Source organism: Apis florea, unplaced genomic scaffold, assembly GCF_048593485.1.
Source record: "Apis florea isolate Af1SG1 unplaced genomic scaffold, ASM4859348v1 contig_3803_pilon, whole genome shotgun sequence".
Taxonomy (NCBI): domain Eukaryota; kingdom Metazoa; phylum Arthropoda; class Insecta; order Hymenoptera; family Apidae; genus Apis; species Apis florea.
In genome coordinates this window covers 2,167,942-2,182,995 of record NW_028256864.1, presented here as the reverse complement: position 1 = coordinate 2,182,995, position 15,054 = coordinate 2,167,942, and the positions used below count along the sequence as shown (strand labels likewise).

Below are 15,054 nucleotides of genomic sequence, written 5' to 3'. Positions count from 1 at the left end.
TGGTTTTGAAGCTTTTGTTTTGGCAGGAAGTTAATTAATTTCGATTATGGCACGAGTAAAGGTTTTGACGAATATTACGAGTTTTTTAATGAATTGTTTCTCCTACGTTTGCATACGATTTCGTGTGGATAAACTGATTAATTAGGAATGGATCAGATCGAGTATGTTTTAGAGATATTTTTCGAATGTTTCTCGAAAGAAGAGTAATTTTGTTCAGTGATTCATTTGTAATAAGTAATTTGTTAGATAATAGCAGTAATAATAAAGTTTTTATGCTGATTGGTTTCTTTGGTGTTATTTTGTCTTTACACAATGTTGCGAATTTTTTGAGATAATAGCTTTAATGACACTTTGTTTATTAGATTATAATCGCCTATGACTGTTTTTTCCTTTTTAAATACACGAATATTAATTAGATAAATTAATTAGAGATTGCATGAATGTTTTTTAATACATTTGTGCTTAAGAATTGTGTTGGAGATGATTAGGTAAATTTCCAGTATTTGAAAGAAGCTAATTGTGTAGCAATTTTAGTAAGTTTCTTAGATCGAGCATAGATAATAGTAAATTGAATCTTTTTGCATTATCTAATTCTTTGTGTGTAATTAACCTGCTGTTGTAAATTGTTATTTAATTAAGTTGAAGTTAATGAATCATCATACTAAAAGTTTTATTACTGAATATGATCCATATTGAATTAGAAGAATTTATTTTTATATATATTTATTATTTTTTTTTAAATATATATTTAGAAATCTTATATTACGCAAATGAGTATTTTCTAGTGTTTCTTTAAATTTAACGGGAATCAATTTACGAAGGTGTGAAGTAAATCTTGTAAGTAGTTATATAGCTTAATAACCAGTATTATATAATATAAAATAAATTTTGATATATTTTGTCGATAAATTTTAATAATATTAGAAAATTATGCAAATTATAATTTTATTATTTTACGTCCAATTGTATTACATTCTCATTATTAATAACAATGTCGCAGTAACAAAACGTACACAATTTGAATATTTACACATTGCGTCTCGCAATGTAATTGCAATTTAATTATTGCACGTGACTTGTAACAATAATTTCCATCTAGTTAGTAAGTTTCTCGCTCTCTGGTGTAATTGCATAATGCACCAAACAATTCGCTAACCAGCGAGAGTTATAATTTCACCACAGTTTGAATAGTTTAATGCAGCATAAAGTTTGTTCAAGTTTCGAGGAGTTGCAAGAAGCATCGTAATATCAATATAAATTTTCTAAGCAATCGTTGTCTTAACAGATTTACAAACTTTCTTGTGTCGGAAGCTTGATTGATATCGGTGATATCAAATTATTGGATCGAAGATTCGCCTCGTAAAGATATTTTTTTATATTATAAATTTTCCTTTCAATAACGCGTTTTTCATAAAATTTTCAATTTAATGATTCATCCGTGAAAGATTAACTTTTCGTTTATTGGACATTTCGACACAATATTTTTCGAAGGCTTAGGAAGGATCGAGCACGAAACACATACACGTATGTATATTAAAGCTTAAAAGCTTTTTCAAAGTGATTGCTACATGACTATGTACATTATTCGCAAAATAAATGCACGACGCTCAAATATAAAATGCATTGTTTCATATAGATATAAAAAAATTTCATCGAATTGCTCCGAGGTAAAGAATTTTTTAGCAATTCCGTGAATTGCTTCGCTCGAATAACACGATCGATGTAATTCTGAAAAGAGGAGGAAACGAAATCTGAAGGCAAAAAAGGATAGTAAAAAAAAAAAAAAAAAAAGTGACTTAATTTGTCCCAAAGAGAAAAATCGACTGTATTTAACAGAAAACGTGTTTCTGTATATTTCAAACGAAATATCGTACAATCTTTTATTTACAATAGTCCGTTAGTATCGCAGAACGAGTACGTTTTATATAATATATTATATACAATGTATGTATATATATATATATATATATATATATATATATATATATATATATATATATACTCAAGACTTACAATGGTACGCACGAAGCTGTGAACAATTTTTTCCCTCTTAGATCTAATAAATTTCTCGATTAAAGAACCGGGAAGCTTTCTCGAAGAGCATTTTCTTCATTTTTTATTTGTATTTTTTTTCTTTTTTTAATTTATTTATTTCTTATTTTTCGTACCGTACAGAATTCGTCAATTGAGAAAGATATTGTTAATAGGTAAGATAGAAAGAGAGAGGAAAGAGAGGAGAGACGAAGTAGAAAATGATGAGAGGGGTCGCTATCGTCTAAATGTCGTAGTTGTAGTTCAAAGTCGTGAAAGAAGGAGGAAAGAAAATTAGTTGTTGAAAAATAGAAAGGGAAAAGGCGATAAATGGCTTAACTATATGTATAGTGCAGGTACATTAGAATTAATTAAATAACATGCGATAGAGCATATTATACACAAGTATCGATAGAAATAGAGATTTTACAATTAATCGCCGCTTTCTAATCTGTAACCGTCTATGCAATTTCCTTTTATCTTCCACACGGTTTCGCTATTGCTCGCAGATTATTAATTTCTTGATTATTAATTTAAATTACGAGTGGTCGATATTTCTTTTTTATTATTGTTATTATTATTTATCCTTTATAATATATTTATAACTTTTACCACGAATCAACTCGTCCTCAATTTTATATCACTTTTAATGCAATACACTTCTCATTTTCCTAGAATTTTGGTATTTAATCTATCTAATTTTATCGACGTCTTCTCCCGCGACCGATGATTTCTACAATACGATTTCCTTTTCAACACGATGATCATTCGCTAGGTTCTTCTAATCGACTAATTGGCACTAAACCGATCTGATATGAGAGATATGGAAACGCTTGAAGTTTGAACGTGCTCTTCCTACTTGGATGGACTTTCCAATCGAAACATACGAATTTACGAATTTTTGTGCTTTAATTCCCGAAACGATTGATCGAGCACGATGAATTGTTTAATCGAAATATAATCGAAATAGTTAATAAACGATCGCTTCGATGATTTATCGATTGAAGAGAGATGATAAATATTTAATAATGCCACTTAAAATTTCTCGTATTATCGATCGTTGATAAATTTGAATCACATTGAAAATCGAAGGGCTCAAAGGAAAATTGGCACGAGTGACTAAATTTATATATTCAGATGGATTTTTGAAGCTATTACGTTATTGTAGAATTTATATATATAGAATCAAAGGATTCTAAGCGTGAGCCATGTTCTAAAAGAAGATATATATAAGAATCAGTGTTCAATTTTCGATTAAATTAATTTTAATCCTGATTTTGGAAAAGAATGCGCTCGAATCATTTTTCCATTGAGCAGCTCGATTAATATCATCGTTTCTAAATCTCGTTCGTTTTTTCTCCAATTCCTTTCTCTTCGCCTCATCTTTTATCAACCTTTTATCATCATCGTTTCGTAAATCGAGCGCCTTTGAGCAAAAATTTCACGCGACGCGGATAAAGGACGCAAGAGAGAAGATCTCGTAAATATAGAACGGTGGAACGACGTTGAAATTTGAAAAGCGCGCCAAACGATCCGCCGATCGATCGCCGGTCACGCGCAAAACGGAAATCGATTAGCAAGCTTCGAGTGGGGAATGAGTGCCGAAACGCAGGCTTCCGTTGGGATTCGCCCTCTCGAGGCGAATCATTCCAACACGTTGCCTAGAGTAAGGCCGAGTAAAGGATTCACAACCATTCTAGATGTACAGGCTCGCGATTTAGCTTCCATGCGCTTCGAAACAACGTAGCCTCTCCCACCGCCATTCCAATTTCGATTCAAAATTCAATTATTCGTACGTTATTATTACAAATTGTATTCGTACCTTCGAAATTTATATAATTTATATAATACTTCTATATAATTATTTATATAATAATTTCGCCAAAGAAACATAGGATAATGAGAACTCTCGATTATCGTGTTATTAATTAATTGATATAAATTTTTTTCTTACTTAAAATATCATATTTTGATTATCATATTTTATGGAATTTAAATTGAATTTATCTTGTTTCAAATGAGAGACTTTAATTCGAACAAGGATCTCTCTCAAGAATCGAATCGTCTCTCAATTGTTGATCTTTAACTCTAATAATACCAAATTTGATTAATCATTCTCTCGCATAGAATATAAACATTACCTTAGAAATGTAATATGTCGAAAATTGTAAAATTATAGTATATGGTGAAATTATTGCGTTTATTTCTCCTTTATTTTTTAAATTTCTTATTAAAATTAACGATGTGCGTTAGAGATATTCGATTTCTAAGGTTACGTTCATTTTTCGAGGCGAAAGAATTAATTTTTAAGGATTTCTATAAATCGAAATAGGAGGAATTATTGCTGATCAATTCTCTCTCTAATTTACACACGTTGTTTCGCAGCTTGTGGGAACACGGATCGCTCGTCCCTTTCGAAAAACCGAAACTGAAAAAAACCGATATCTACAGCTATAAACTACGTATAACGCACGTGCACGCGTGCTTTATTATGCAAATATCCTTCGTTCGTTCCTAACTAGAACCACGACGCGACTTGCGTCCGCGTAAAAAATTTGTAACAATCGTAATCGTATCGATCATTAATATTCACAGACTTAACACCTTACGGGCTAAAACTTAAATCTATGAGTTTTATATTCCTTTTTTATATTCTCTGGTGCGAAGACATATCCTGGAGGCCATCGCGTCATCGCCTTCATCATTCCTTGCGTTTCCAATTACCGATCGCTTCGAAATTTTATTAATTTAGCTACGATTCCTCCCCTCCCCTCCTGTTGCAAAAATAGCAATGATCTAATCTTCGCGTATATTCTTCTCTTAACCTTAAACAATTTTGCAACGTGTGAAAGCACTATGATCCACGATTTTTTTTTTATTTTATCTTTTTCATTTTTTTATTATTATTATTTTTTTTTTTTTTAATTTTTATTTTGATATATTTTTCACCGTCGAAAAAATATCCTCTCTCCTTCTCCCCTTATCTTCACGATCTCTGACACGAATGTTCACATCCTCGATTCATCGAACATTCGAAGTAGAAATAGAAACGCTGAAATGGTATGTACTGGCGCGTACATGTCGCGTGACACGAGCCTGCACAGGATTTTGATTTCTTTTCTTACTTTCGTTCGAAACGAATCGACGAATCGATCGTTTCTTTTTCTCCGACAAACGTTAACAAAACGGAACGTTTCTCGATCACTTAATCGTGGGCGCAGATCTGGGTAAAATGATATTTTATGTAATTCAATTTAATTTTCATTTTAATTAACATTTTCAAACGATGCAATTTTATCGAATTATCGTAAAACGTTAAAGCAACATTGTATCGCGGGATACAAATTAATCCGTGCTGCTTTTTTAAAAACACTTCGTTTCCAATATTCTTTTTCGTTTTATTTTATTTTAGTTTTCTTTTTTTTTTTTTTTTTTTCTTTTACATAATTTCAAACGTCATCTTACCCGAGTCTGGATAAACATGACTTAAAAATACAGTACATCATTTATCCTATTACGAATGAATGCTGCTTTTTTTTTTTTTTTTTAATCGTGCCACTTGAATACTTTGTTCCTTACGTTTAAAGTTATCACGTTGTAGGAAGGCGCACCTTGTTGCAATTTCTCGTACGGAATACTGGTAGATGATCGAGACTGAGCTTTATTCTCACCGTGCCTTGCCTTATAAATTCACGAGAGCCCATTTATTATTGCGTTTCGCGGTATAAAAATTTCGATTACGCGTCTCGACATCGGAAAAGGAAAGAAAAAACATCGCATTTTCTGTACAATTATAGAGGTTAATCATTTTTTTTTCCTTGGGGTGTAACTCGGTGTAAAAATATCGCAGACATTCTTCAGGTTTAATTCGATCGTTTTGGAAAATATTTTCGATGTACGGTCCCGCGATTCAAACTTCGAAATTCGTATTGCGATTCATCGCGGGACAAGTCTTTAGAAAAAGGAATTTTTATATAACATCTCGTAATAAACGTATATATTATGTATAATATTAATTTTGATTTATTGCAAAATTGTGTGAGGGATATCGGGTCGTTACAGATGAAATAGCCGAAGAAAAAAATTTTAACGATATTTTAACATTAATTAAAATTTCTTTGGATACTTGTCGAAATTTAAAGTTAAGTTGAATTCAATATAATAATTCACATCGTATTCTGCAAGCTTTAAATCGCGCGTAAATATGCATAATTCGTTAAAAAGGTTTAGCTCGAATTTTTTAAACGATCTTTTTCTTCTCTCTTTTTTAAATCGGCCATGTCATATGCTGCAACTTAATAATCCATTTATTAAGGACCGTCATAAGAATGGTCCAAACGATATCCAAAGGAGCAAAATTATTTACCAATTCTCCTTTAACGAAAGCAATTAAGCTCGAAGTGCAGTGTATCGCAGTGGATTAAGATCAATCGATAAACGGTAGAAATCGGAAATGGAAACGTTAAACGTAAATGCATTTATCTTCGTTGCTGGAAGTTTCCCTAACGCTGCTATTGCTTTCGAACGATTAATTTTAGAACGTAAATAACGGGGATTATTTTTCAGTAATTCTTTCGGCGTCACTCCCGCGCTGGGGGGTGAGCCCTTGGCAGCAGTCAGTATTCCTCCTCGTCCTCCTCGAACTCGTCCTCTCCCAGAATACTGTACGAATGCAACAGAAAACTTGCAATAGAAAATACAGCAGGGCCTCTTTGTCGAATTGCTTTACTGGAACATTGCTTCGAGGAAAATTAAAACCCGACAAACAACAATTTTTCAACGATATTATTATCATTAATCTTAATTTTCTGGAATTTTAATTTGATCGATATTTTTATTTTTAAGTAAGTAATTGATCAATGATTAAACGTATCGTGTTGTAATTTAGTTGCTTGGTAACAATTGAAATCGAAAAAAGACATTCCAAATTTATTAAATTTTGCATAGCAATTCCTCGAAGCAATTCTAAAACGTAGGTGAGGTATAGGTTCTTCTAGCCACACTGGGCACTGCATACATACACGTTACTTACTCTTCCTTCCTTGCGTACTTGTCAATCAAGTTGCGGCCTGGTCCTCCGCAAGTCTTGCCCATCGGTGGACAATACCAATAGCATAATACACCGAGGGACACTCCGAAAAGAACTGTAGGCACTACCAAGGCTAGCACTAGATGCCTCAGATTCTCATCCCAAGAGTACCTGATTAGAAAGTTAAAAAGAGATCAATAAATATGTATATATAACGTAAAACAAATACGTAAAATAATTTTGCAGTTCAACAGATAAAAAAATGGAATTTCCAACAAACAAACTCGTTATTAACGATTAAATACTCGAAAAAATACGTTCCTACACGAGAAGATGCAAATCTTGAGTTGAAAATTATAGCAGCAACTGCGTATAACCTCGATTAAACACGACACGTTTCGTGTTTCCGCCTGCCAACTTCTGTCACGAATGGAACAGCCTTATTGATTATATACCTTGCAACGACAGTCTCCGGATGCGTTCTGCTGTAATAACAAGGGAATATTTTCCCCATGTTCGAGTATCCATACTTCTTGGCGAAGTCGGAACAGTTCACCCTGGGCGGGTAACCGCAGCCTTCCGTGTTCACGAAAAATTTCGTGTCCGAAACGTCCCACGGGATGGAGCCCAACGGTTTCGCTATGAATTCATCGAACGACAGCCTCGTGTAGTTCACTCTGATCTGATGGCAACGAAGCGCGGCGCTGGTACAACCTGCAAAATCCAAAACGTTAGATCTCTATGATCTAAATTCAAGTTCGAAGTTGATGAGCTGGCCGGATACTACCTTCTCTACAACTTGCCCACGAGCAATTCTTCAATCCCTCGGCGTAAACGTGGTCGGTGACGACACAGGCGACGGCGTGTGGAGAAAAGTCGGCCAGGATCGTGGTTACCGCCGGTTCCACGACGAACGGGATCAGAAAAAGGAAGGCGAAGACGGCAAGTATGGCCGTGGTACCCAGGCAGAGGGAGGTGTAGAATTTAGCTTTCTCCACCAGAGTCACCACCTCCACCACAGGAAGCACCCCGCCTATGGTGCTGGACTTGGTGTCCTCTTCCTGGGCGCCCATGATCACCGTCGACTCGTCGGAATCAATGATTGCTGTATTGTACGGGCCGCTTGGACCCTTCTTCCTTCAAAAACTTGAGAAACTGCCCTCCTCTCGCCTCTGGTTATGGATATTAATCGATGATTGTTGCTTAGAAATTATTTCTCTTTCCACGGATTCTCTATTTCTTTTTTTGGTAGCTTGGAATTCGAATTGAACGAATCGTCAGGCTCTTATTTTGTTTTTTCTTTTTTTTTTTTTTTTTCTTTTTTCCCTCCACTGTAAGTAAGTAGATGATGAACGATAAGCTTCGATTGATTGTTTCGTTTAATTAATTAATACGGCAAGCGTGTGTGCGGCTCGAATACTTTCAAAACATGCACTCTGAAGCGAGACGGGTCTATATCATAAGATCTGTCTAGTAGGCTAGTATGCCAGTGGTGCAGTGGTGGTGGTGGTTGGGATCGATCATTTACCAGCAAGGCACGTCCTTCGATTCGCAAAGTGGTTTCTTTTTTTTTTCATGTAGTGTTTGTAGTGTGATTACAATAAGAGTTGCTTAGCCTCGATACAAAGAGCTATATGTAATAAGTGGTTCTTATCTACTGTCACGGCGAATCAATCAGAAGGGGGACACTTAAAAAGCTACCGACGAATGTTGTGTCACGTGTAAAAGACGCCGAATTATTTCTCTTGTTCCTTTCTTTCTTTTTTTTTTGTTTTTTTTTGTTTTTTTTTCTTTTTTAATTCCTTTTCCGTAGTTACGTTCTCCGTCGTTTATTCCGAAAAAAAATGATTGGTCGATCCGGTCCAAATTCAAGATCCTTTTCCTTCTTGTCAGCAGAAGAGAGACAGGCGAGAGCTGCGTCGTACGAACTTTTCAAAGCGATTCATCCGCGCACGCTCTGTTTCTTGTCCAGCGACGCGGATATTTTGAGAAAAAAAGCACGTGCGCTCTCGAAAGTTTGCTTTTTATCTTTTTCTTTTCTTTTCTTTTTTTTTTCTGTGCAGGCAGTGCGAGTAGAAAAAATCCTGTTGCTTTCTTTTTTTCCTTTTTTTTTTTTTTTTTTCCGGTACTTGTTCTTGACCGCTTGCTCTCTCTCTTTCTTCTTCTTCCTTTTTCCTTTCTTTTTTTTCTTTTTTACTTGATTTTTTTTTTCAAAGATAGTTTCGCGCTTTTTGCAGAAGTATTGGAATGTTTTGTAGATTTTGTATTTTTTTGCAAGATGAGAATTTTAACCACGCGTTCCCCCCCTCCCCACACCTTAATAATGCCCGCGCAGGGAGAATATCGACTGACGAGCCGGACTCTCCTCCAGGAGGGGAATGCCTGTGAACAGAGAGAAAAATTTCAACGGTGAACAAAAATTCCGTTCGATCGTCGATAGAATTCGTTGATTTCGAATAAAATTATTCACAGTTTTTACGTAACGAATCGTTTCGTAACGTTTTATCGACACGATAACTCTACATTGGTAATTGTGTAACGATAGTGCAGCAAATTTCGTGCATTCGCGTCGATGCTCTTTATCCTCTTTATCCAGAGGATGACTTTAAAACGACGTCTATTCGAACGACACGGATACAAGCCGCCCTATATGCACCCTGTCAACCCTAATCTGTCTCGTTTAACGTGTATTCTTACGTGACGGATCTCAGAGCGCCATAGCGGAGTTTCCTCCGCCAGCATCCCCTAGGTTACCCGAAGCGCTCTTCTCCATCGACGAGAGTGCGCCAACTGTGCCCTTGAATCTCATCTTGGCGTCATCCCCGACGACCACCGTCTTCTGGCAAAAGATCAACGTCAGGCAGCTGACCACGAACAGGATGCTGGGCAACAGCAACGCGATCAGGAACTCCTTGTACGTATTCTCCAAATTGAAGCGGGACACGACGATCCCCGTGTTGCTCTCGGCGTAATAACACGGGAATCTGGCTCTCGCGTTATGATCCGACCCGTCTTTCCCGTACTCGTGAAGAAACTCCTTGCACTCCTCCCTCAAAGTGTTCACGCAACCCTCGAGATTGATCAACAGACGGCTCTCGTTCGCTATGATGAGATCCTGTTCAGGTGGCGCGACCATCCTCGTCTCGTCCAACGGCTTCGTAGCGAATATGTTGAGGTAGGAGAGATAGGTGAAGTTGGTGAGATCGGTGAGCAGATCCTTCTCCAACACGGACCCGTTTATACAATCGACAGCCTCGACACCGAGGGTCGAGTTGAATATACCGTAGCACGAGGCCATCATCACGTCTCCCCGATCCTCGTGCCATATCTCTCGGTTCGTTTGCACGTCTATGGCTCTCTCGCATTGGCTCAGATAAACCTTGTCCCCTGTCAACAGGATCATGTTCTTGTTCCTCGTCGGTATATCGACGCATCTACGGTCGCAGTTGTACGGCGTCCTGATACGCTCGCACGTCCCACGATTGCAATTGAACAGGCCGTCTATGTCTATGCAGGTTATCTTGCCCCGCCTCCCCGAGCACTTCATAGGCGGGTCGGTGTCGTGGAATATGCACTCGAACGCGTCCGTTATGTTGATGCACACCCCGGACGAGCAATTGAACGTGCCCGTCAGATTTCGACACTCGTCCGCGATGCACTTCGATTTCTTCGCGTTCTCCTGGTCGATCCCGTAGCAAGTCTTGTTCGTTGTGTTGGTGCAGTTGGCCAACAGAATAGTGGAACCGTTTCTGCGTAGATTCACGTGGATCTGGACGCAGGGGCCGGACGTTTTCGAAAGGCACCACTCCCCGCAGCTGCCCCATTCACAGTTGTCCGCGTTCACAGCGCGTATGGTCGTGCACATCACCGGCACCTCGCTTATCCCCGATTGAAACGCCCTAGTGCTCGGCATGTAGATGGCCACGGTCAGGTAGACAAGAGCGACCGAGGAGAGGACCGCCGTCATCTGGCAGATGCAGATCGTCCCGCAGATCCGCCCGTCCTGCGGCGGGATCACCAAGTTCTCCACTGGCACTTGCTTAGGCATCTCTTCGATTCGATCACCAACGGCGTGTCGAGGGAACGATCGATCCTGGCGAGGTTTACATCGTTATTACTTCTTCGTGCTCTTCCAAAATTTCGTCCTCTCTTCGTCTTCTTTCTCTTAGACTTGGAAGAGATCGTAGCTAAGAGGTGTGCACAACGTTCTATCGATGCATAGAAGGGTTTTTTTTTATAGAGTGTACGTACCAGCGAGGATCCCTTCCATGGAAACGAAAGCTTGTGTCAAATCAACAATCCTCCATTGTGTAACGTTTGTTTGTCCAGCTGTCGGTCGATCGATCTTTGCCTATCCCCTTTGTTTTATCGTTGCAACACTTGCTTTGGTCCCTTCGGATGGATGGATCGCTTCGTCGAGCTTCGCCAGATGCGTCGAGAGGGATGTTTGAGAAGGGAAGCTTAAGGTCAGGCCAACCTCCGCATCTCGAGAGGAGATATTCGCGTCAGATGTTTCTCGCGAATTCGTGGCACGATGCTCTTTTTGCTCGGCAGGAGACGAGGCTGGCCGCGCGCGTGTTCTGGTTTCGCGTTCGCTTTGCGCCTCGTGTAAGGTGCGCGGCTCGAAAGCTCGAAACGACGCGCATCGATCGATGCCTCGCGCGTGCGCCTCTTCGAACTGCAACGACGCCGTGTACTGCCGCATTTGACGTCATCGATGTACCCTCGTGCCATCGGGAGAATCTCTCTGGTAAAGGATAATCGTCCAGAGATGGCGGGATCCGGTTGATCCGCCGTCTTAATTGAATTCGTATCTTCCGATTGATGAAAAATTTTGATGAACAAGTTTTCTTATTCTCTTGTTGTTCGATGAACGTTCTCTTCGTTGAACGAAGAACGAATCACTATTTAATAATCGAAGCAATTGAATTTTAGATGTTTTTGTGGATGTCTTTGTAATTATAGGTTATATCACTGTATTATATCATATTGTAGATTTCTTTTTCTAGTAGATTTTTCTGCGAGAATTAAAATAATCGGTCAATTTGCGATACTTTTTTACTCATAATTCGTGACTCGTAAGTTTTCATCATTAACTCAAATATTATTTTAATTGTACAACAAAGTATGGCATGTTGTGCACGCAAATACAACTTGTCGTTTAAACTTTATTCGAATATGTATATATTGGATGAAACTGGGTCGAAGATTCATCGTTGAGAATAGATGCATTATTGATTACAATTATTTTTCAAATCAGAAATTTCAATCTGTTGAATATTCATTTTAAATTTTCTTTGGTTTCGACGAAACAAAAAGTTTTCATCGAAGATTCGAAAACGAACTTGGATTTCTCGTATTTCTGTGTCATAAAATTTTACATCAATCTATTGGAACATCTAGTTTCAAACGTTTTATGGAAAATCATATTTTTATCGTGTATTTCATTTCTTAGAATGCGAATTGTCATGCAACGTAGTCATTTTAATAATCTATCTTTCGTGATATCGACGCGACAAAACGCGAACGAACAATTCGGAATTTTTATTTTACGCTTTTAAATTTAAAAAAAGGAAATTAATAAATACGAATCACGTGGGTAAAGTGCAATTAATTAAGGGAAAATAATTTCCCTTCACGACGCGCAATCAGGTCAGTTTTTCCTTCGAGATTATCGGTGGTGCGCGATACTAACCACCGCAACTGTGACACAGTTTCCCTCGCCATAGGGCTTTCAAGGCAGGTGACACAGTTCGAAGAGCGGGGGGACACAAGTAGAGAAGACAAAAAGCACCAAGTTCAAAGCATAATTAATTGCTTTGAATATAATTAAATATAAAAACCTTTTACCCCTTCAATTTTTTCTATCCCCTTTTAATTCCTCTAACAATATTTTTCAATCTAACCGCTTTCAATTCGAAAATTCAATATACAATTTCGTTTGCTGATGACTTATCACGGCTAAATTTTTCTTCGCTTAATTTTCTAATTAATACGGAAAACTCGACAATTGCCGCAATTACACCACTCTCGTAGCCACGCTCCTTCTACTTTTCTCGACTGGAAAAAGAAAAAAAAGAAATTTTCAAAAAACCCTACTTCGTGGCCCTTCTTTTTTTTCCCTTCCATCGCGGAAATTACCAGAGATCGCGATAATACATTCGTTCCCGCGAAACTGCTTAATTATCAGCCCGCGTTTTTCCATAACATGTACGCTCCAGTTTTTTAATTCCCGCCAAGTCGATGCCGCCGATGAGGTTGTGACACAGTTTCCTCACCGTGGCTAGGACCTTCGTTGGCGGGCTGACACAGTTCCAGGCGAAGGTAACGGAGAGAGAGAAAGAGAGAGAGAGAGGAGACCTGGAAGGGGTGAAAAAAAAAAAAAAGAAGGAAGAGGGAGGATGAAGTAGAAGGCACGACGCGTTAGCACGTAATGTAGTTTATCGAGCGTTACCCGCAGACGGTGTGGCACCTGCTGTTTTACGCCTTCTTCCTCGAGATCTTGGTCACTCGCGTCTATTACCTGCAATTCCATTACCGGGAAGTGCTTAAAAAGTGTTTTTCCAATTTTTGTTTCCCCCTCATTCTTGATTTTTTAATCAAAGAAAATTTCTTTGATCGCTTCATGGTAATTTATATGTTCATTTGGTTGAATTTGTCGAGTTGAAGTTAGTCTTGAAGAATATTTTATAATATCGTCGTTAGATCGTTAATTGCAGACAAAATGATCGAACGGTCTAACAGATGTACAGTTGTTGGCCAACTATTATTTTTCTTAATTAAAACATATATAAGTATATATTAATAATTTGTTTCCCCACTTTTTGGGTTCCAAACTTGTCCTGTTTCCAAATAGCTTTGCCAAATATCGAAAAATTTTGTCTTTATATAAGTTAATATGATAATTAATAAAATTCGTGATTGAATTATACCCAAGCCTTTTAAATTTTAAAAGCACGAAGGATATTAAAAATTGCCAGCGATTCTAAATTTCGACCGACCAATCGAGCTACAAATTCCCAATATATTTTAATTTCCTCTACATCGCGTGTAAACGTTCAAAAACGAAACGTTAAATTTTACTCCAAACTTCCTTTGTGTTTCCTTTGTGTTAAACGAGAAGGCCATTTCCCCCTCTCCCCTCCCTTTACTTTTCTCCGTTTCCTGCATCCTTTTTGTCGCGTCGCGGCGCTCGTTAAACGAAACACGACACTTTCGTGCCCTCTCCGCCGCATAAATATTTCGGGCCAATTCCACGCCGTTCCCTCCGATTTCCCAGACTCGAGAACCGTACGCGAGGAAAAGTACACTCGGCTGCTGCTCGGTTTTTCTTTTTTTTTTTTTTTTTTTTTTTTTCCCCTCCTCCACCCCCTTTTTTTTCTCTCTCCTCCCTGTTTCGCGCGGCAATTTTCTTCGGGCAAGGCGAGCATACGTTTACTTGGCGGTGCGAGGTTTTCGTTTGAAACGCTTGGAACGCTTCGGGGAGAAGCGAGAAATTTCTATTGCCGCCTTTTCCCTGCCAGAAAGGGTAGAATGATTGTATCGCCCCGTTCTCGATTGTTATTGTTATTTATTGAACAGCTGACGACTTAAGGGAATCCATCCCTGCGTGGATTACGATATCGATCATCGCGAATCGATGAAAAGGTGGTCGCGGTAGACTTTTGTCTAGGAAATTGTAATTTTTATGATTGTAGAACGCGTAGAAGGAAGGGAGGGAGGGAAGGAGGGGTGATTGAATGAGTTTTAAGCGTATGGAAGTGGGACGAGAAAGTGGAATGAAAGTATAATAACGGTACTTTCTTTCGATTGTAGAGGTAGTGATAATGAAGTAAGAAAAATTTTAAATGTAAAACTTGAAACCTAATTTTGTTATATATTTTTTATTTTTTTTTTTTCTTTTCAAAAGATTCCTTTAATTACGTTCAAAATTATAGAAGAAGGAATATCATACAAATTTCGGAAGTTATTTATCGTTATTTTTTAATTAAGAG

At 37.9% G+C, this 15,054-nt stretch overlaps 3 protein-coding genes across 8 annotated transcripts in view; 1 reads left to right on the top strand and 2 right to left on the bottom strand.

The window, feature by feature from the left end:
• Positions 1-15,054, top strand: part of LOC100863240 (temperature-induced paralytic E) — an 86,198-nt gene that overhangs the window by 25,544 nt on the left and 45,600 nt on the right. The window lies entirely within an intron of this gene.
• Positions 1,825-8,202, bottom strand: Teh2 (tipE homolog 2 phospholipid transfer protein). 4 transcript variants are annotated; one of them, XM_086916706.1, is made up of 4 exons: positions 7,848-8,202; positions 7,516-7,774; positions 7,053-7,231; positions 1,825-6,714 (listed from the first exon to the last, which is right to left on the bottom strand). In XM_086916706.1, the coding sequence occupies exons 1-3, from the start codon at positions 8,131-8,133 to the stop codon at positions 7,060-7,062; spliced, it is 717 nt and encodes a 238-aa protein (XP_086772832.1). In that variant the 5' UTR covers positions 8,134-8,202; the 3' UTR covers positions 1,825-6,714; positions 7,053-7,059. The 4 variants fall into 4 exon arrangements, with proteins under 4 accessions (XP_086772832.1, XP_012348106.1, XP_031775401.1 ...); XM_012492652.3 differs by having other exon boundaries at positions 1,825-6,693; XM_031919541.2 differs by having other exon boundaries at positions 7,064-7,231.
• On the bottom strand, positions 8,346-11,153 carry Teh3 (tipE homolog 3 phospholipid transfer protein). Its single transcript, XM_031919537.2, has 2 exons — positions 9,758-11,153; positions 8,346-9,442 (listed from the first exon to the last, which is right to left on the bottom strand). The coding sequence occupies exon 1, from the start codon at positions 11,106-11,108 to the stop codon at positions 9,768-9,770; it is 1,341 nt and encodes a 446-aa protein (XP_031775397.1). The 5' UTR covers positions 11,109-11,153; the 3' UTR covers positions 8,346-9,442; positions 9,758-9,767.